This window comes from Papio anubis, chromosome 3 (genome assembly GCF_008728515.1).
Source record: "Papio anubis isolate 15944 chromosome 3, Panubis1.0, whole genome shotgun sequence".
NCBI lineage: Eukaryota > Metazoa > Chordata > Mammalia > Primates > Cercopithecidae > Papio > Papio anubis.
The window spans coordinates 143879624-143903649 of record NC_044978.1 but is presented as its reverse complement, the minus strand read 5'-3'; the positions used below and the strand labels follow the sequence as shown (position 1 = coordinate 143903649).

At 36.0% G+C, this 24026-nt stretch overlaps 1 protein-coding gene across 9 annotated transcripts in view; it reads right to left on the bottom strand.

The window, feature by feature from the left end:
• ATP8A1 (ATPase phospholipid transporting 8A1) overlaps positions 1-24026 on the bottom strand; it is a 267018-nt gene that overhangs the window by 184337 nt on the left and 58655 nt on the right. For 5 of the 9 annotated variants that reach the window (XM_021938415.2, XM_021938417.2, XM_021938413.2 and 2 more), the window contains 4 exons: positions 18670-18710; positions 12133-12206; positions 6134-6203; positions 4560-4687 (listed from right to left, as the gene is read on the bottom strand). In XM_021938415.2, the coding sequence (XP_021794107.1) occupies positions 4560-4687; positions 6134-6203; positions 12133-12206; positions 18670-18710 (313 nt within the window). Of the gene's footprint in view, positions 1-4559; positions 4688-6133; positions 6204-8681; positions 8756-12132; positions 12207-18669; positions 18711-24026 lie in introns of all 9 variants that reach the window. The other 4 variants (XM_021938416.2, XM_017958665.3, XM_021938419.2 and 1 more) reach the window with 2 other exon arrangements.

The window sequence follows — 24026 nt, the reverse complement described above, 5'->3', positions numbered from 1 at the left end:
ATTTTTAGAAAGTAATTTCCCTCCAATACAAATAATTTTCTTAAACAGCAACAACACAAGTATTTAAGTTGTTTTTCCTTCACACCAAGCCAGTCATTTTCTGTAACTTCACTATCTGCTATGGACTGCACTGTGTCCCTCCACTATTCACATGTTGAAGTTCTTACCCCTAATATAATGGTATCTGGAAATGACCCTTCAGAAGGTAATGTGATATAGAAGAGGTCATGAGGGTTGGGTCCTCATGAAGAGATTAATGCCCTCATAAAAAGACACTTGAGGAGTTTGCTTTTGTCCTTGTGAGGACACAGCAAGAAGGGGCCTTTTGCCAGCCAGGAAGATGACCCTCACCAGAACCCAATCATGCAGGTACTCTGATCTCAGATGTTTAGCCTTCGGAAAAGTGAGAAAAATAAATTTCCATCATTAAAGCCACCAAGTCTATAGTGTTTTGTTACGCAGCCTGAGCAAACTAATACATTAACCAAAACAGTAGGTAATGTTTTGGAATTCAGAGGCTAATTTACACACGTATTTATAACTTTTCCTAAATTAATAAGTCCATTTAGGTTTCTAAAAGTGTTAGGAAGTGATGGGGCTAAGGAATTTGTCTGCCCACCTCAGCCCCACCACACACACACACACACACACACACACACACACACACACACATTCTCTCTCTCTCTCTCTCTTTCTCTCTCTCCCCACCCCCACATCCCACCCAAATTAAAAATAGCTTTGTGCATAATAAAGGGCCAAAAAAAATTCCTAAGATAAATACACAGCTCTCACCACTTATTTGCATTGCCAGCCCTGACTCCCTACAGACAAGTCCCTGTACTTAAAACCTCTAGAACATTCATTTTTATAGTATTTGAAGATTGGTTCCCCAAGAATTGTGAATAAATTTAAAAGAACAGTAAGCATTTTCGAGCTGTTCATTCCCTATCATTTAAACCACATTTTTCATGAATAAGGTCCAAGGTGGTATTTTTGTGGATTTTTCACAAGGCTACCCACTATGGTAGGTTATTGGGTGATACAACTCACACAGGGACATAAGAAGGAACAAAGTCACCACAGATATACTGGAGTTCTTGAGGAAAATGTAATACATAAATTTTAATGGGTCATGGATTACTATTACCAAGTCTTCATTTTAATAAGAGAAAAAAGGTCAAATATAAAGGAAATATATTTAAAAATTCTGGAAAAAGAAGGAAACAATTCCACAAGGACAGTCTACAGACAACACAGAACTTCCTTGTAAGCGGAGGCAAAGTGAGGCTGAGGTCTTCATTTCTGGTGAGCTGCTCTGGCCCAGTAGGCTTGGAAGGCTAGTAGCAGCTTGGGCCTCGGACATTCAGGAGCTACACAAATTCTACTGACACAGTTAAATCAATCCAGATGGGCAGGTAACAACAGCACTTGAATGAATCCTTAGGAAATACTATATTCCAATTTAGAGAAAGAACAAAGCAACTGCAACTCTCATTCGTTATGTACAATAGCATGCCTTTAGGACATACCTGGAAGGAAACCCCTCCAGTGTGTATCTCAAGATTAGGGGTGCATTTCAGAGTTGAAAGGGGCCTTGGGCCTAAAGTGGGTTTCCAATAACTTCTTGGGAAGCTGGACTATGCTCTGGGACACAAATGAGACAATTGTTCCTTACCCAGCCAATGGGGTATAATATGGCAACTGTCACCTCAGCATTGGTGGTGTGGATTGACTGGAATTAGATACAAACTCTTCAAAAGCAAAACATATCACTTTTCAGTTACAAGGACTCAAGAAGAATTAGTTAGTTTTCATCACAGCTGGTGTTCCAAGGCTTCTGGCATTAGACTATGACCCTCATCCTTAAAGGAAATAAAGTATACTCATTCCAAAGGGTCTCCAAGAGCTTTGGGTAATCACTGTAAACCCCAAATGTGCTACAGATACAAAGGTCTTGAAAAATCTGTTTCTACCTTTCATATGAAATACAGCATATTATATAAATTCTCTTTGTACCCTGAATCTTGGCACCACCATACAAAGTTTCTCCTTCACGGCATAGATTTGCTCAGCATCAATTTGACAGAAAACTGTTAAGACATGGAAGCTGGCCAGTTAAGAATGTCAGACTATAGAAACAATACTGGCATAAATGGCCAAGTCTATCATTAGTCTTTCACCATATGTTCACGGAGCGATCACTCTGTGCAAATTTTAGAACAACATGTAATTACTTCAAGGATTACAGGAAAGCTTTTGGAGGAGCTGAATGAAGATGACAGTTCAGGGTATACTTTAAATGTCCTTTAGAATTCAAACACTCTAATCATGCAATTACAAAATAATGAAAACACCAAAAACATTCTCTCGGGCTGGTGAGTTGAACTAGTATATTTAGCCAACATTTAGCCACTACAAATGCCTGGGAGATAAGGTATACCATAAAGTAGAGGAAGCAGGGAAAGAAGGGAATGGAGGAGAAAAGAGGGGAGAAGGGAAGCAGGAAACACTTCACCTTTTCTGCCAGTTTCTGCCTCATTTCTTTGCTCTCTTTGCAACAAAACTCATTGAAAAAGAAGTCCATACTTGCTATTTTCAACTCCTCTTCTTCCATTTTCTCAAACTTACTATCATCAGGCACCTGTTCTAATCAGTTTCAATGATCTCCACTTTCTAAATGTAATTATGTTAGTGGTCAGTCTCATTGTACTTGACCATCAGCAATGTCAGACTCAGTTTTGGTCCTTCTGCCTTGGTATGGTTTCTTCACTCCCTCGGTTACCATCCTATAAACTTGGTCTCCATCTCTTTCACTAGTGCCCTTGCTTTTCCCAACATAATGTTGGAGAGTCTTAGGATAGTTCTTGGGTCTCTTTGGTTTTCTGTCTATACCTTTTCATTCTCAGTGATTTCTTCCATCCTCATAGCTTTAAATATCTATGCCACCTACTTCCAAATATATCTCATGAACCCAGACTTCTGTCCCAAACTTCAGATATATATTCAACAGCCTCCTGGACATCTCTGTTTGGACCAGACAAACTTATAAATTCCAAAACTGAACTGCTGATCTTTCTTCCTCAAAATCCTCCAATGAATTCCCATTTCACTCAGAGTAACATTGTCACAATGGCCTACAAAGCCCATAGGATCTGGCCCTCTATTTTCTTTAGGCCCTTCTTCTATTACTCTCTTCGTGGATCACAGCACTGCAACCACACTGCCCTAACATTCCACAATTATTCCAGGCACTTTTCCACTTGAAGGTCATGTAATGATAGAACTAATAATTTACACTGACTACTCCTTCCATCTGGAATCATCTCCCTCCAGATAGTCAAAAGGCAAACTTCCTCACCTCCCACTCATCGCTGCTCAAACGTTACCTTTTCAATGAGGCTAACTGTGACCACCCTGACAAAAAGTTGTTCCCTTCCAAAGACACCCAATCTTCCTTATGCTGTGCTAATTTTTTCCCAAAGTATTTATCACTTTCTAACATAGTATAAAATTTTCTTATTTCTCATCTTATTGTTTGTATGTTTTCCATTACCTTACTGCAACAAAGTAAGCTCACAAGGTGCTATGGTCTGAATGAACGTTTGTGTCTCCTCAAAATTCACACGTTGAAACCGAATTCCCAAAGTGGTGGTATCAGAAGGTGGGGCCTTTGGGAATGGAATTCATGCCCTTATAAAAGAGGTCTGAGGGCCTCCGCCATGTGAAGACACATACTGGGTGACACCTATGAGAAACAGGCCCCCAGCAGACACTGAATCTTCTAGTACCTTGATTTTGGACTTCCCAGTTTCCAGAACTGTGAGCAATAAATTACTGTCATTCATAAATTACCCAGTCTAAGATATTTTGTTACAACAGCCTGAACAGACTAAGGCTTACGGCCAGGAATATTTATTTGCTTTGTTCACTGTTGCCCCCTTAACACCTGTAACTGGCTTGGCTTCTAGGTGCTTAATATGTACTGGTTGAATGAATGAGGAAAGGGGTAGAAGAGGAGAAACAAGAGAGGCAGGAAGCAGGTAACAAAAAGAGATGAGATGACTATAATCAATAACACAGGCTAGAAAGAGCATTTGAAATTTCATGGAGAAGACAATAAATTATCCAGTACAACAGACCCTTTGAAGGTAGAGCCTGAGCTCCTTGAAGCATCTCAAGATCACAGGAAAGGATCCAGGCCATGCAGATTGAATAGTTAAGCCTATAACATGAGTATTTTGGCCAAAGAATAAGCCACAGGTAATTCTTACTCCCATTGTTTACCCACGAAACAATGTCCCAGAAGCTTGGAATATCTCTGAAAATATCCTCCTGCCAGATTGGCAGGAAATCTGGGAAGTCATCAGCCATACTACACGAATGGATAAGATTCAACATCTTCACAGAAGGACTCAGGGTAGAATATAAATGCTTTAAAAAGGGTTTTGAGTACTCAAACTTAGCACACAAGAAAATAATACGTATCCAGACTTGGATGACACAGAAATACACTATGACACAATGGATTCTGTGTTTTTATGAAGACTGATTTTACATACCCATGTCCATCAAGCCTTATGTTTCCAACAAAATCGTAGAGATGTCTGTTTGGACTTTCACACTCTATTCTGCCAGAAATCCTCATCAAACTGTCAATGTCTTTGATATCTGACGTTGCTGGTAAGCCCTGTTTGGAATTTTTAAATAAGCAAAAAGTATATTAAATAAGTTGTATCTGGGCAAAGAGGAGGAATTTTGAATTCATCCAAGTCTTGAGATGTAAGGGATCTCATTATTTTTATAAGCAATTCTCCCTTACTCTGTCAAATCATAATTAAGAGTTACCTTCCTCCCTGACTTGAGCACAGGTTTTAAGCACAAGAATAGGGCACCTTTATGAGAGTTCTTAAATATGTTTAAGAGACTATAAGCTAGTCTGCAAAGATAATTTGAAGTCAGTCCCCAAAGCACCATTTGCTTCTGAAAATAAAAGTAATATTTAGCACTATAGAGTCTGTCTTCAGAAACTAAAAAAGATGAAAAATAGATGGAATTTGTGTTCAAAGAACATAGCATTGTTTCTTTTTATTCCACTGAGAAAGGAAACTCCAAAACAGGGTTTCCCTCTGGCCAACCAGAAGCAGCTGCCACTGAGCAGGGCCCTCACACAGTGGCAGTCTGGGTCCAGGCCCTCTGTGATGATCTAGCTCCAACACATCCCGACCCTCCCAAATGTCATTTTCATCCTTCATCTAGAAACCAAGGGCATACACTTTTAGAGTCCCTCTTAAAACTTTAAAAACTTTACAGTTGTTTTTGCTTGAGATGATATGAAAAGTAAATATAGAAATGTAAACTATTCCCCAAGATGAGAGTTTTTGAACGGCAATAGAAAGTATGACTTTTTACAAAACTTTTATTTTAGGTTCAGGGGTGTACAATGGAGCTTATGTAGGTAAACTTGTGTTACGGGAGCTTCTTGTACACATTTTTTTGTTCTTTTTTTTTTTTTTTTTTGAGACGGGGTCTCACTTTGTTGCCCAGGCTGGAGTGCAGTGGCATCATCTCGGCTCACTACAACCTCTGCCTCTCGGGTTCAAGCAATTCTCCTGGCTCAGCCTCCTGAGTAGCTGGGATTACAGGTGTGTGCCACCATGTCTGGCTACTTTTTGTAGAGACAGGGTTTCACCATGTTGGTCAGGCTGGTCTCAAACTCCTGACCTCGTGATCCGCCTGCCTTGGCCTCCCAAACTATGATTACATATGTGAGCCACTGTGCCCAGCCGTGTACAGCTTTTTAACATGGCGAAGTCATATTATAATTTGAACCAGGTGAATAGGAAAAAGTTAAAACATATCAAAGCCTTAGAACTACTATTATCTGAGTGTTAGCTATTACATAATTAAAAATATTACAAATAGTATCTATGAGACAGACCACATTTACTCAGACAAATACATAGGAGTTTTCCATAATACTTAACAATACCAGTTTATAAAACATCTTTGTTGTGGTTCCATGGGAACATATTTGCAATAGGACAGATTACTTCAAGACAATAACACAAAGAAAGAAGCCTTAATTCCATGTAATAAAAGAGCAGTGATTCTATATACTTGTATCAGATCTTACCTGCCTAATTTTCAAGTTTGTTTCACCATCTAAGTTGGATGTTTCAATGTAGCACATGGCTTGGGGCTCACTGTAGTTTGGAGTTGAGAAGCACAAAGATTTAGTGGGGGAAGAAAAGCATAACAACAACTTATTTAAATGCTTAGACTCACTGAAGCCTTTCATTCTAGACAAAGTAATAGTTACCTAGCTTCTTGATGATTTTCATTCTAACAGCAAGATGCTGTGAGGCAGAACCCATGCATGACAACTCATGGATTAGCTTTTCAGCCAGAAGGACCAAAAGCAATTTCCTGACAACAATCAGTAATGGTCTTCAAGATAATGCAAATGAATAGATTTGCACATATTTAAATTGTTCATCCACATAGACACAACACAGACTGTATCTGAAATGTAAAGCAGTTTTGTGTCTGGATTTATCTTTAGCTCAAAAACACCACATGAGATTTCATGCTCATGGCACACATGTAAATTGGTTAAGAAAGTGGTTGATGAGAAAATTCCAGATTGCTAGTTCTACAAACCTGCATTTACTACCCTTTAGCTATGATGAATAGGATCATATAAACCATAATATTTAAATGTTAAGGTTATTTAAAAAAAAGTAGTATGAACAAATTTTACAATGAAAGTGGATATATAGCTTTCTCCCTCTGTTTTCCACTCCTGCTCTCCTATTAAAGTTGCTTAAGAGATTCTCACAGTGGTAAAAACTAAAACTAAAATCAGTCAGCTAGGCCATATTGCTCCTTGACCTGAACCTAGAACATACACTTCATGGGTTCCCTACCAGTGTGTCTTAGTAAAATCTGCTGTGTGGTGGCTGGCATTAGGGGTCCATGTTCTCCAGTTTTATCACACCACCACAGCCCAGACTGTCTTATCTTTCCTTTTCACATGCTGATTTGACCTGCCCAGCAACTACAGACATGTGAGTTTGTAGCCCAACTGTACAGTCTGATCCTCAATTCTAAAGAAAAGCATTCTAAAGTTAATCTCATTAATGCCCGGTTATATAACAGGCCTAATTTACTAATATCACATAAGTATTATAAATGTAATCTCTTATAAGCATGTGTACTCAAAGCTAGAAAGAAAAAAATTTACAAATTACAAACACCTGGAATTTTCTAATCAACTTCCAACCTGTACATGTGCAAAACAGACTATTCCAAGTTTCAGAAATGGGCATGTAGCTTAATTCTTTGGCCCGAAGATTTGTGAAAATTGCTTAAACACACAGACATTAATCAAAAATATTTTACTGATTCATTTTAAAGTAGCTCTGCAAGTTCTTCAATTTACTCTATGAGCTTTCTTTCATAAAAGCTGCTACTTTTTCCGAAAATGAAGTCCTTCAATATTTATATTTTCACTCTATCACTTATTCAAAATTTTAGTTTTTAAATCACTGTCACAATAGCAATTTGGCTCTGGAAATTGCTCCAAATTTGTAATTTACTTACGTATACATTTGAAACATAGTTTATGAATTTATAAAACACATCTTCTGATAATATAGAAGCATGATGACAAAGAAAATACTAAATGACAATGTTGATTCCATATTCTGACAATTAGAATAACATTCTAATTCTACTTTTTTTTTTTTCATAAAGTAACTTATCTAGGTCTTTAAATGGCTAGGAAGTTAGGAAGTTCAAATAGCTAAGTTCTATTTGAAGTTGGGCTAATAAAATATGCATCGAAATTGAGAACATTCTCAACAATCACTTAAGACAGCAGTTACTGAAGCAATTCTTAATAGTGCTGTGAAAAGGCAGCAAGAAGTCTCAGATAAGGAATCATGCTAGATCATAAATATTTCAGCAAATTATGACATCTAAAACACAAACTAGTCAAGAGAGGCAAAGCAGGCTTTTTGATTAGTAAGTGAAAAATGAAACAAGATGCGTATCACAATACAGACACTAGTAGACAGCTGAAATTGATCACAGGAACGTGCACTTTGTCACTAGATACAAGTGGGATAAAAGTTGATCGCAAAGCATGCGGTACAAAATGTGCAACATCCAGCTTTGTGCAGGGGGTCCTCTATAAACCCTATGAGCCCAAATTATAGTCACAATCGCTGGAAGGATTTTATAGAACTTACAGAAAATTTAAAATACAAGAATAAGACATATTTATCATCTAATCAATTTTCAATGACTGTTTCATGAAAAGCTTAACATTGTTCAAAATAATATTCTGGAGAGAATAAATTAAGCCTTAGTACTTAGGCATGTTATTAAATATGAATATATATTAATGGTACATAGGAAATTAAAATCTACCTTCATTGTCATGCCTCTTAGACTCCTACTGATAACAACAGGAGTTCAATCTGCCCAGCTGAAGGACAAGCATCACTCAACATAGTATTCCAAAATCCCTTTAAAACATCTGTCCATCACCAAGCAGTATAAAAAGTTTGTGTTTTAAAGGAAGAGACACAGAACTCAACCATATTTGGGTGCAACTGTTCTCTGGTTTACGGTGAGGACCCACATACACGCATCCTATACGACTCAGTGGTTCTAACCTTGAGGACAGACTGATGAGATCTGCTGGGAGATGTTCCCCATTGGTCACTTTCACTATCTCCCCTACTGCCACCTACATGTCCCAGTATAAAATAATTAAAATGGCAAAAAAAAAAAAGGAAAAAAGAAAAAAACAAACAAACAAATGGACAAAAGAGACAGAAAGTTCGAAATTATTATAGAAAATAATACATGTTAATAAAAACATTTAATGCCATTTTTTTCAAAACTTATTTTGATCAGGTCTGAAGCATAAGAAAACATTTAGTATTTGAGGGTTATTTATTTGCTTTTAAGCCCAATTTAAATTTTTAGTGTAAAAACTTAATTTTTAAAAGTTTACTCATAAGCTTATAAAATTAAAGCATATTTTATAGAGAACTACATTATATTCTGGATTTTTCTTTCTCAAATTTCTCAACCTCATGCCATCTACTGTATGTCCACAGTATTCCAACCCTGACTTAGTCATTACCAAAAAAGGAAGGAAATAATGATGAAAATTATTTTTTAGGGTTGTGATAGGGTTTTGAAAAAAAAGTATACTAGTTCCTGCCCCACTTAAAAAAAAACAACTATTAAAAACGTTCTGACTCCAAAATATTTTCAAAGTTAATTGAATAAATATCTTATTAACTTTAATGCCAAGCTGCAAAGACAGAGGCCTTAGGAAGTCAGAAGGCATAACTGCAGCCTTTTGAGTTACTTAGCAATTAATGCATTGTTTTGGAAGGGTAAGCCTTTGAATTCAGAGAAATTTTTTCAGAGAGGGTATGAAATAGACATGCCAAGAATATTGACTTGAATTAACAGCTTGAGTTCTTTTACTCTACTTTATACTTTCTTAACACATAAATGTATTATTTATTAAATGCTAAAATCTGTTTCATTTCAAAATGAAGCCTATGAAACACAGTAACTTTCAACTATGTTCATGCTTTAATTTCAAACTACCTCACAGAAGATGCACTCTTAGTAATTAAAAATTAAAGAAATTGAAAATTAAAATATTACAAACAGTTGTTTACTCTTACTGCTAAGTGGTTGCTCACTTGCAGGTGAAAATCATCATGTACTTCTTTTGACAGTGGACAGTGTAAAGATAGATTAGGAGTATTCCAACCCTGACTTAGTCATTACCTAAAGTCAAAATTTTTCTTTCTGTTAAATGATTAAACACTACTACCTATTTCATGAGGTTAACGCAGATTCAAAGGAGCTAAGTAATGCTAAAACTCTTTGAGAAAAAAAAAATCCTGAAAGGTGGTATTCTGCTACTTGGATTGAAATGTCTAACAGCATAGCCTTTATTTTGAATTCTACTCAATAACAAAAAGCAACGAATCAGAAAATATTTTAAAAATACAATCTTGGAGGAAGTTAATCACTGTGGAGACCATATTAAGACACAGAAACTGTTTTGATAAACTGATATTCATAGCCACCAGTAAGTGTTTTTAATGTTTATAAAACAAGTTCTGTAAAAATGGTCTAAAGTTTAAGAAATACAAGTAGCTTTCTGGGGAGTTTCTGAAATTGGATAGAATCAGACAGCAAAGATTTTGAAAATTTCCAGCTTAAAATTAAGTATAAATTCAGGGCAGTATAGTCGACTATCTTCACATTTTTGAGCGTCAAAAATAAAAATTGTATTTAATGGTTCAGTGTATATGATTCATTCTATAATTACGTCTCTAAGTGTTTAATCGGGAAAACAATACTTTCCCAAATTGTTAGAAGGTGTTACTATCATTTTGAACTTGCTTATACAGTCACGTGACAATGACAGGTGCAGCTTCTGAGGAAAGGATTGTTAGGCATTTTTGTCACTGTGCGAGCATCATAGAGGGTACCTATACAAACCTAGATGTATAGTCTGTAGGCCATATGGTCTAGCAGATTGCTCCTAGGCTACAAACCTGTACAGCATGTTACTGTACGGAATAGTGTAAAGAAACAGTGACACAATAGTGAGTATTTGTGCAATAGGAGTTTTTCTGCTCCATTATAATCTCATGGGACCACCGTTGTGTATGTGTTTCGTAACTGACCGAAATGCTGTTATACAGCACACGACTGTAAAACATTCAGACGGCCAACTGTCCAATACATTCATCACATTTTTACTTAGTAAAACTGAATGGACACCATTCTGTAGGGTACTCTTAAAGCTTATCAATGTAAACAAAAAGAATTGGGGAATATTAGAATTTGATCATTTAATCCATCTTAATATAAAAGATGTGAAACCAAGGCATGAGAGATTAAGCAGTTGGTTCAAAATCACCAACTCAGAATAAGAATCCCGGCTTTTCACTCCCTAAGGAGAGCTCTCTCTAGATACTACCTAGAACCTGAGACAATGACAATAAGCTCTCCCTCAAGCTAATTCTCAAGATGCCAAGAATGGATGGTTAGCTTCACTCAGTTTTAGAAATTTATCCTGATAAAGTTACAAGCAAAGGAAACTAAGAACAGAAAGGGTGATTTGAAAACATCTATATCAATTTTTCTGAAAACAAAAACCTATAGGTACATGACACAAAAAGATATAGAAATATAACTACCTGCAGTTACTTTAATTGGTTATAGACTTACTTCTATAAATATCTAGATTACTTTTACTGGTTCAGCTAAGTTTCACTAACTTGTCATGAATTGAATCACTTTAAATGATGACCTGATTAAATAGATTTTGAAAAAAGGACACCATCCATATTCATATGTGGATTTACAAATAAAACTGTCCAAGGAAATGATGATAAACAACCTCTAAAATATTAAAAACAATTTTTCTTAATTTAAAATAGGACTAGTTTATAGTTTTTAAACCTAAAACCATTTGAAAGTCACATTCTTTAAAGGGTAACAGTGCCATATGAATACTAATTCATACTGAATACTAATTCATGACTAAAATATGAGTAAAATGAAAATTTAAATTAAGTAACTGAAAGAACTTAAAAGAAAGAGCAAAGTACTTTTCTGTTGGAAGAGTATGGCATTTCAAAAGTCATGATGGCAAAAAGAATCATTCATCCATTTTTTAGTACCATTCCATCACAATAATCAAGAAACTTTGCAGGGATTTATGATGAACAAGAATTGAAAGATAAAAATATCAATAGAACTCAATCCATGTATGATATAAAATAAATGACAGGAAATCTTAAAAGAATTATGATCCCCACAAAAGGATCTGGATAGATTCAGAGGGAGAGTAGACTTAATTATATTTGAATGCTAAAATATAGTACCTATCACTTATTCTATATGGCAAACATGAAAGAGCCCTTTAAGTCCAATCAATTTTTTAAATGTTTAAATAAAAATTATTAGAGAGGTTTTAAATTCTTCGTTTATTCCTTATTTCCTTGGAGAAATCACAAGGTCAATGCAGGGTAGAGAAACCATCCTCTACACTGTTTGAGCATCAGTAGGCATCTCTACCTTGATGAGAGAAGTACAGTGTCAGCAGGTATATACTCTTTGCCTTTTATTACAACTATATCTCCAACATTTACCTGAAAGAAAACTGGGAATTGGTTAATTATCTGCATTGAAAGATAGTTACAAATATACAACCCATTGTAAAAAGCACAGAATACAGTAAAAATGGTTATTGGCAAACAAGAACCTCTTATCTTCACAAAATGGAAGAAAATTATCTAGGAATGAGGCCAGGGTTGGAGGAATCCTTTTAAAAAATGGACATTATATATGGGATATATAACTTATCTTGATAAAATCAATCTATTCTATCCACTTAATTGACATCTCAACTTCTCATATCCTCTCTTTGACATAAAAACATAAAGGAGGAATTTACCAATATAAATCTTTATCCTATTGAAGGAAATCCCAATGCAACTGGAGACGCTATTATATATAACTGCTCCTCACAATAATGCTTGTGAAACTAGTATTGCTTATAACTCATCCTCTGGAGAGAAAGAAAATGAGTCTGAGATTCTGAGATTTTTGCTTAAGATGATGGGGAGTTGAAGAGCTTAGACTCAAATCCACATCTGACTGTCTGCAAATCCTGATTTTGCATAATTTTGTGAAACTATCAATGCATTTTAAATTAAAAGTTAATCTCTTCATTTTACTACCTCTTAGCATTTTTCTGAGCCCAGCATAAAGACAAAGACATACTATGTTCAAAAACTGTTAGCAATAATTTAAGTGACAGATGTGTCACATAGCTTTTGGCAAACAATACAATAACTAAGCAGCAACTTGGCTTAACTGAGTTGACCAAGTTACACTGTTAGCCGCTCCCCTTACATCATGAAAGTTGACCTCTTGGCTGAGCGCGGTGGCTCAGGCCTGTAATTCCAGCACTTTGGAAGGCCGAGGCGGGCGGATCACAAGGTCAGAAGATCAAGATCATCCTGACTAACACAGTGAAACCCCACCTCTACTAAAAATACAAAAAATTAGCCGGGCATGGTGGCAGACACCTGTAGTCCCAGCTACTGGGGAGGCTGAGGCAGGAGAATGGCGTGAACCCAGGAGGCGGAGCTTGCAGTGAGCCCAGATAGCGCCACCGCACTCCAGCCTGGGCGATATGGCGAGACTCCGTCTCAAAAAAAAAAAAAAAAAAAGAAAGTTGACCTCTTAGTAGACAAATGAGCTTAAACATTAATTTCAATACGTAATAGATGGAAAAAAAAGACTTTTTAAATTAAAGCCTGTTTGTTCTTCCCCCTTCCTACTTTTCCTTGAACTCTAAAATAACACTACTGAGGGTAAGAACAGAATAGTGTCCTTTGTGGGAATCATAATAAGAAATTACTGCAGAGGCAGCCCACTGCGGTCCATTATTTACCAAAAGAAGAGGTTAGGAAAGGTTGGGGCAGGGGTATTGTCTTTTCATTTATGACATGTATGTTTAGTGTCCAAGTACAGAAGTTCTGGGTCTCTTGATTCAAAAAATAATTCAGCTGAAATCTGAAATTCGGACTAGCTGAAACTGGCAAATTACCAGGGATCTCGGAATCCAACACCCCCTACCTCAAAAAAGGGCAAAGAGGAAAAATTAAAAACTGCAAGTATAAATGTAAACTGGTCCTTAATGTGCTGTGATAATACTGTGATTACTCACTGACAGAAAGATAATAAAATGTAAATTCTCTGTAATCATGACACTTAGAATGCATCCAGGTTACCATTTAATTGTTCTTTAATCACCTCCTGTGTGTTAATGTTTCTTCTTAAATTCAACTATGTGCTTCAGAAAATCAGAATCATACCCTCTACACTATCATGTTAGAGTCTAACAGTCAGATTTAAATCCCTAATTGATTGTGCTGCTTTCCAACATCTTTACTCATTGTAAGACAAAAGAAGGGCTTGTGGTTATTAAACTCAATAAAATAGTAACAATTTATATGGTGCCCCAGTGGCCTGGGAAAACCATGGGCTTACTAAATGCTGAAGTTCCTACTAAAGCATGCTAACTCAATGAATGCTGAAGTTCTTTACTGTAAGGAAGGCAGGGAACTTAACTCCTTAGGATGCCTATGTTTAAGATCAATTTCTCAAAAGACATCCAAACACCTGTCTTTCCTTTTGGGTTCTGAGCTCCCAATACAGCATTCCCCTTCCAGTCTAGTGTGTGCATAAGACGAACCAAGAGAAGAAAAAGTCAAGATGACAAAAATGCTTTGATCATATATATTCTAAATCAGAGGAATGTCATGATAAAGCAGTTTTAGTCCCCAAAATGCCAAAGTTAAGGAAATGTTTAGGGCTTTCAGTCCACTACCTACAGCCTTCTGAAGTCACTGATACTAGCAACATTGAAGATTATGTAAAATAGTAAGATTATCAGACTGCAACAGCCTTATTTAAAAATCCAACTATTGGCTGGGCGTGGTGGCTCACACTTGTAATCCCAGTACTTTGGGAGGCCAAGGCGGGTGGATCACCTGAGGTCAGGAGTTCAAGACCAGCCTGGCCAACATGGTGAAACCCCGTCTCTACCAAAAATACAAAAATTAGCTGGGCATGGTGGCGGGTGCCTGTAATCCCAGCTACTCAGGAGGCTGAGGCAGGAGAATCGTTTGAACCCAGGAGGCAGAGGTTGCAGTGAGTCGAGATCATGCCACTGCACTCCAGCCTGGGCAACAGAGCGAGACTCCGTCTCAAAAAAGGAAAGAAAAAAGAAAAAATACATACATATTGTGGTGGAAGCTTCATGCATTAAAGTGGCTTTACAGAGTAACTTTTACACATGCATTCAGCCCACCACGTCATGCTTCCCTAATAAGTCAGAAGAATATGTTGATTCCAAGATTCTTCTGCTAAATTATCCACCTGCATACATCTCAAAAACCTGTGAACAGTGTTAGCTGCACCTCATTGTAAAGAAATAATCTGTGGTGAGAGCAATGAAACCAGCAGCTTACAGTTCAGGCAGGAGTCACAATGTAGTTTCGTGTAGGGCTTTGTGATTACAATACTTTCTTTTAACACTATGTATCTGCAAGCTAACCTTTTGCAACAGGGAAAAGGTTTCAGGGCAGTAACTGGAGAGAGAAACCATTAACACCTCAGAGCTGCAGTCTGCCCAGCTGTGAATGATTAGATGTATGCTAGGCAAATTTGTAGGTCCTTTGAGGGCCATTGAAGAGCAACCACAGCAGCCACACATTTAGAAAGGCAGAGAAAGAGCCCTGAAGTAAAACCCATTTACACTAAGGTCTATCATATCACCTTGGCATGCAGATGACACTCTTGGTTCTGGTTTATTGATTTTATTTTTAATCGCACAAAATATCATATAAGCCAAAGAAAAGACTCGCCTCACAATCTTGTTATCCCAACAAGTAAGGCTGCTTTTGTGCCTGTTCACTTGTACAATGAACAATTTACAAAGCCAGTATTTCAGGGTACATAGTACTATTTTCTTTCACCTATGATTATATCTTATGATACATGAACCCTGATTTGTCTTGCTTGGTGCTTTAAGCTCACTACTTGGCATATGCACTCAATAAATACTTGTCAAATGAATAATTTTTTCTGTGTTGCTATACCATGTGACATTACAGATTTTACTTGTTACAAAATATGAGTATGCCATAATTTATAAAACCTTCCCTATTGTTGCATTTCCATATATTCTAGTTTTTTGCTATTGTAAGTAAATAATGCTACAATAAACATTTTTATACAAGTGGAGATATTCTCCAACTTTATGATTCTTTTCTTGGGATAAATTTCCAGAATTCCCTTTTTACAGTTCTCAATATAAATAGCCAAACTGCTTGTTCACAATAGGATGTAAATAATATATTTCATAAAAATAAAAAATCTGAAATACAAGTTTGTTTTTATTTATTGAATAGGTAGCAAATGAAACTTCAAGATGGTTTAAATTTGCAACTTTTATTAGGTTGAATATTATACTGAGTCTGATTATCATATTTCTGGTTTACTGTCAAGTTTTCTTTTTTATATAACAGTGATCTTAATCATTTGTCCTATTTGGTGCAAATATTTCACATAGCCTGCCTACTTATTTGTGGCAGTTTTTGTTGTATATTAGTTTTAAAATTTATATAACCTAATTCTATAGATTTTGAGATATTGTTCCTCTTCAAATATTAAAGCCTTTATTCTATTTGTATGTTTTCTAAAAACAATGTTTTAACATTTAACTCTTTTAGTCAGTTAAAATTTATTTTAGCATAGGTTGTGACTTAGTTATAAACTAAATATTCAAATACTATTTCTTAAAATTGCTAATCTGTGACAGCATAATTCTTTAAAAAATAATTTTTGCCTTTTTCAAATATTAAACAGGCTTTATTTCAGGGCACTATATTTTATTCTACACTATTTAAATCTGCTCCATGTTATTCTACTCATCAATGTCTATTTTTGCAAACAATCCATAGTATTTTAGTAACTTTTGCTTTCCATTTCACCTGTAGTTAATCTTAGCACACTGTTCATTTTTCCAACATATATTCTACTTTCTTAACTGTTTATTTTGGCAAATCAGACGAAAAATTTAGTCAATTCTTGAGGAAAATATAATAATTTCCCTGGGATTATATTACTTCATAATTTGGAATAAGTGATATTTCACTTTTAATTTTTCTGGGAATATGACATATTTGTAAATTTGTATGAATCTTGAATATCAAAGTTTGGATGCTTTCTTTACAAAGGTCATACACATATGTTAAATTTACTTGCAGGTATCCCATAAGGCCACTGGGAATGAGACCTCTTCCTCACTTTAGTTTCAAACTTGATGCTGCCAACTTAAAGAGTGATGTTAATTTTTGAATATTTTCATGATTTCATCACTGAACCAACTTTTAGTGATTCTAATTAGTTCTATAATTCTAATTATTAAATAACTTCAGCTCTTTTGGGCTGGATGACTTTGGCAACACTTTAAACTCTGTCTTTCTCTATCTCAAAATGGGATGCCCAGGTTAGGGGTGCCATTGACCTGTGAGATGACTGAAAATGCTATTATTATGGGTACTCCTGGCTGGTGATTTGTCTGTCAAAAATAGGAAGAGTAAGAGTTACAATAATCCAGGTAGGTTAGCATAATCTTGAAATAAAGATTGTTTATTAGGAAAATAAGACATTTTAAAGGTTTAGAGTGAAGTAGTACATTATTATCTCCCGACTTTCTATTTTCTGAGCAAGCAGCCTGGGTTATTTACTAGCATGCATATTTACATTAACTACACTAACAACCCTAGCTAAAATAATATTTACAATAAAATTAAACTTATTATACTTGATTATATCCTACCTGATTATATCCTACCTATCTTCTTTCTAAAATGTTTAAATTCACAGGTGCCAGAAAAGAGTAGAAAATAAACTTATTTTGAAATTGCTTTTAGCATTTTTGTTTATTTTGTTATTCTGAAAAAGAGATTCCTGTCACAGAAATAAAGAAAGCACACCAAGGTATTTTCCTGTTTGTTGCTCTCATGTAGAAAACCAAAGAAAAAATAGCAGTCAATTTTCAACTATATGAAAGGGGAGATGTCAGTCTCTATTCTAGCCACTGATGGAAAATCAACAGAAATTTAATTAATTTTTGATTGGGGGGTACAAGGTATCCCCTGCAGAAATAAAAGATGACCATGACAAGGTAGAATCAAGGGCATGGACTTCAACCAGCTGGGAAGTACTGAAGTGCAAATAAACCATTGGTTACACTTCGATTGTCCTAGCAAGATATTGTCCTGTGAGATACACCTCTAGTGTCCTGGTAATCTCAGGAAATAAAGTGCCCTAAGAAGGGCAGTGCAGCCTCCAAAAAGTCTTTTACCAAGTTACCAAAGCTATTCATTTGCGGATGACTAGATTTTAAATCTTCTTCCAGAACTAAGGGAGAACTAACAAAAATTGCTTACCTTTTGAAGGGGAAGGCTGAAAATAATAAACACCTGAATAACATTTGTTAAATTATGACTTAACCTACTAACTGCCATGTTAGAGGTCCTATAAACATATTAACCTTTGATGTTATATAACTGATTTCATTAGAAAACAATGTTTAATTTGTAAGATTTTTGTTTTAAAGGAATCAGTGGTAAGCAAATGTAATTAGTCTCACTATATGAATTTGAAGTAAAATATGCAGAAGTAAAATATCAGAACTCAAATTCTTATTTTTACTTGGACAGTAGATGATTAAAGCAAAAAATTACAACACAAAACAGGTCATGGTTAAATAAAATCTATGAAAACAGTACTCAAAATATACTATGAAGAAAACAAAAAGTTCTGATATTATTTTTCAAAGTAAGTCTTTCTATAATATAGCAGAAATATTAAATGAATGTGACTGAAGACTCCATGTATGTTTATATTACTAAATAGCTTTTATATTAGTAAAATTCTTGACATTTACTTATATTATACAAAATATTATATCTACTAGAGTACACCGCTATGCATTTCTTCTCCTGGAACAAAAGAAAAATCAATGCATACCTTTTCCCAGTGGACAATTTCCCAAGCACCATTTCTCAAAACTGGAAAGAGAAAAGGTGACATTTTAAAGAAAATTTTTTACTGTGAAAAGGCTGTTTCTGATGAAATAATCATTTTAAACAAATATCTTCAGTCAAAATAACTAGTAGCAATTTTTATAGGCTAAAAATCTAATTTTGATAGCAAGAATATGTAAAATTACACAAGAATTAGAAACAACCAACGTATATTTTAGATCCCACAATAACATATCTATAACAGAGAGCAATCTCATTGGTGTTACCAAGGGCTTTCTTTAGCACACAGAGGAACTATGGGGCTCAGCTGGGGCTCAGCTGGAGGAGAAAGCCACAAAAATGGTGTGAAAAAGGAAGTGACAAGCTTAAAAACATTTCAGATGCTACAAGAGTAGCAATGTTTAAAAAGAAGAATCACAAGCACAGAGTAATAGATTTCTAATAGTTTAGTAAAAATTTAACACATAAAGCCAACATAGAATTTGCACCTTTAGGTTTATAGTAATGCAAAAAACAACCTAATTTTTTTCTTTTTTTTTTTTTTGAGATGGAGTTTCGCCCTGTCACCCAGGCTGGAGTGCAATGGCGCAGTCTTGGCTCACTGCAACCTCCACTTCCCAGGTTCAAGCCATTCTCCTGCCTCAGCCTCCCAGGCAGCTGGGACTACAGGCATGCGCCACCATACATGGCTAATTTTTGTATTTTTAGTAGAGACAGCATTTCACCATGTTGGCCAGGCTGGTCTCGAACTCCTGACCTCAAGTGATCTGCCTGCCTTAGCCTCCCAAAGTGCTTGGATTACAGGTGTGAGCCACTGCGCCTGGCCCTAAAAATCCAAATTTTCTATATTTGGTTTTTTGGGGGAGAAAAAAAAAAAAAGTAAAAGAATTAAATTATGATGGTATTTCTTAGGTAGGTATTTCTTAGGGTTTTGCTACTGCTTCACATCAGTAGGGTTACCCAGTATACATTTTTTTTCCTGTGATGTTATCTATAACACTGAGTATGCTAATAAACACCAAAAAATAAAAATAAAAATAAAACAGGATAAGAGAGTATGTGAGGTAGCAAGCACAGCACTTAGTACTTAGGGAGAGAAATATGTCAAGGTCCATCAACAAATTATCCAGATATAAATTCCATGAGGGAAAAGCATTTAATATTTGTTTTAATATTACATTCCCTGGAAATAGCACAGTACCTGGCACACAGTAGCTACTCAGTAAATATTTGCAAAATGAATAATTCATAGGTACAAAAACATTTGATTCAGTTTCTTTTGATGTTGGGATAGATGAAGGCTGAACCCTCGAAAAGTATCACAATAATAATACCCAAAATGTTAAATAGCAAATTTAATATTAATTACAAACAAAAATGTTTTGAAATCAGTGTCACAAGATAAATTATTTAAATTAAAATATTATCTTTTTGTGTCTCTAAATTCCCTGAACATATGCATTGTGTCTTAACCATTTTTTATTTCTTGTACCTGCAGCACTTTTGGTATATAGGATATTCAGATGCTTATAAAACGAATGAATACCTCACAGTGCATTTTGGTGAATCAATTTTGTTAATTTTAAAAAAATAATAATTTCAAGCTAAATAGCTAAAATAAAGTATTTCCAGTATAATATCTTAACTGTATAACTTAAAGTGCCAATTTTTACAGTACTTAAACAGGTATGGACCAAGGATCTAAAGCACAGGCACCTTAAATTGATCACTATCCGGAAATAAAACTCTAACGCCTGCAGAGCTCACCCAAACTGATCCCAGGAGTAAATCCCCTGCTCCACGTTGATCATGGAGCAGTAGGGGTTTGGAGCTTCTGATCCGGAGTCAAAACAGCCTCTGGTAGAAAAGCAAGAGGTGCTGTCTCTGACACAGTCCAACAATATGTTCCTAAAAATCAGTCGTAACAAAGCATAAAGAATAAATGAGGGCCGGGCGCGGTGGCACACGCCTGTAATCCCAGCACTTTGGGAGGCTGAGGTGAGTGGATTACCTGAGGTCAAGCGTTCGAGACCAGCCTGACCAACATGGTGAAACCTGTCTCTACTAAAAAATACCAAAAAAATTAGCCAGGCATGGTGGCGCACACCTGTAGTCCCAGCTACTCAGGAGGTTGAGGCAGGAGAATGACTTGCACCTGGGAGGGGGAGGTTGCAGGGAGCCAAGATCATGCCACTTCACTCCAGCCTGGGTGACAGGGTGAGACTCCGTCTCAAAAAAAAAATAAATTAATAAAAAAATAAATGAGAGCACACTCCCCTTTAATCATGTAACCCAGTGGCTACAATATAATGAGAGAGATGGTAACAAAAAGAGATGGTAAAGTCCTGTTCCAATCAACTACACCCAAGATCAACTGACAGAATGACTGGGCTATCAGTTTGCATAAATTTAGAAAAAACTGGTCAATAGTGTCTAGAGCTCTTTATTGCCATTTACTTCCTTCTGATCCTATCTCATATTAGTAATCTCCCAGTTGTAATACTTAGTTTTTAAAAAAACTATCAGTGTCCAATATTTCTAAAATCAAGATATTTGACATGACGAGTAAGACTTCAGATTAGACAGGATGAATAAGCTCCGGAGAACACACTATCTTCCTAGAATTTGATTTGGGTCTCAAGTCTTCCAATTCATGGACAAGTATCTTTCTCTATTTATTTACATCTTAATTTTTCTTAGATATGTTTTCTAGTTTTCTGTGAATGGGTCTTTCACTAGATTTAATTCTTGATATTTTATTTTTTTTCTTAATATCGTGAGGGTTACTTTTTATTCTATTTTCCAGTTGTTGGCAGTATTTAGAAATGTATTAAATTTTTGTACAGTGAATGACCTTATCATCCTGTAATTTTGTTACATTCACCTATTAGTCTGGGTATAGTTTTTTTTAACCTTTGTTTTGTTGTTTCTGTAGCAATGCCTTTGAAGCGACTTAATTTCTCTTTGTTAACAATGCTGCATTATGATTTTTTGGCAGTTTTATTATGCTCATATGCCTCCCTGTTTAACCCTTTTTAAAACTCTTCCAGAAAAATGCCTTTGAAAATCTGGAATAATTTTTACTACTAAAAACATCCTGTTGATTTTTGATTTTGTGCCTCAATCATCTCAAAATCTGCCAATATTTTAAAATCTTCTCTACCATCATCAGCACCCCTAGTTCCAGGAACCACCCCCTCCCAACTGGATGTCTGTATTAGCCTCAGGCTAGTTTCCTGCATTCATTCTTAATCTCTTTCAAATTCAGTTTCTACAGTGTAGCTATAAGTATTATCTATGATGATTTTACATAAATGTAATAATTACATATTATTATGTATCAGTCCATACACACAAACTTGGGTCAACCCTTGCTCAGAACTCTTCAATTGGCTTCCCTAGGCTCAAAAAATAAATCCAAACATCTACAAGGCCTTTCATGAAGCAGCTCTTGCTCTTTCCCATCATTACTTCTTGGCACTCCCAACACGCCCTCCTTATGCCCTCTGTAGTGAGCGCACCATGCTCTCTGCTGTCTCAAATCCCTTGCGCATGTTTCCATGCCTAGAATTCTCTTCCCCTCCATCCTTACCTAGTTAACTTGTACACACACGTTAACTGTAAAATCTCAGCTTTAGATCTGAGAAAACTAAAACTGTAGATCTCAGCTTTAACAGCACTTTTTCAGGGGACATTGTGTTGACACCCAGTCCTTCCTCCTCACCCCCAAATCTAAATGAGCTCCGTGCACTTTTCCTTTAGAGCACTTATCACAGCATCACAGTTTTACTGTATACTTAATTAAATAGGATTATTTAAGGGCTGTCTCTTCCCCCAGATTGTAAGATCCATGACAAGAGAAACCTTCTCTATTATACTCACTCTTACTGTTCCAGTGTTATCACACAGCACACACCGACATAAAGGTGCTCAGTAAGTACTAGCTGGGTGGAATGCTGGATCCACTAATATTCGTATCTGTTATAGGATCATATGAGACCATTGTAACAGTTATAAATTTACTAAAGATACAACTCCACTACCTAGTAGGGCTCATGTTAAAAATAACATACACAGGACATTTAATAAATAGTTATATAAGAAAATACTTCGGCAGTTCCTCAAAAAGTTAAGCACAGTTACTACAGACCCAGAAATTCTACTACTAGGTATATACCCAAGTGAATGGAAAACATACGTTCACACAAAACTTGTATATGAATGTTCACCGAAACATTATTCATAATAGCCAAAGAGTAGAAGCAACCCAAATGTCTATCAACAACGAATCAATAAACAAAATGTGGTATAGCCATTAAACGGAATGTTATTCTGCCATAAAAAGAATTTAAGTACAGATACAACGACGTGACTGAATCCTGGAGATATGCTAAGTGAAAGAACCCAGACACAAAGGGCCACGTACTGTATGATCCCATGTACATAAGATGCCAAGAACAGACAAATCCACAGAGACAAAAGGTAGGTTAGTGATTGCAAGGGACTCAAGGAAGAAAGAAAGACTGCTTACATGTATAGGGTTTCTTTTTGGATTGATGAAAATGTTCTAGAATTAAGGTTGCGGTGATCGGTGCATAACCTTGTGAATGCACTAAACACCGCTGAACTGTATCCTTCAACATGGTGAATTACATGGTATGTGAACTATAACTGAATTAAAAAATAGCTATATAAAAAGATGCCAATGAACTATTTTAACATTTGCTTAAAATAGACATCTCAGTTTTATAAGTGACTGAACTGATTTTCAGTGCAAGCAGTTAGAAATGGTTATGCAACCTTCAGAGGCAGTAACACAAACTGTTCTCTGGTATCAGCTCAGGGCCACCCCTTCCAGCTCTGTAATTTAATCTAGCCCTCCTCAATATGCTGCGACTTTGCAGATGTTTGTTAGTTCACATGTAAAAATAGCCTTGATCCACTTTGTTGGGTTCCATTTAACACATGGGAAGTGTCACAACAGGCTTCTCATATCCAACAGATTATGCCAGAGTCTTCACTCAATAACGGATAGTGGAAGCCAGTGGCACTTACGTGGAAAACCGCCTCCAAAACTGCTGCACTTCTGCCGTCCTGCTCCAAATCTGCTTGACGCCTCCATCTTCTGTATGTGCTCATTTTCCCTCAACCTTGCTCCGATTAATTTTCTCTCCAGGTTTAAACTTATTTACCTCCTTTCTCCAACTGACCTTTTGCAAATCTTTGTCTCCAGTCAAGCAGTGCATTCTCCTCTCCACCCAAATGTTCCCTCTCAATTCATTATTGAAGAAATACTTAGAAAAATGTGGCATACTGCCCAAATGTACACATCTAAGAAAC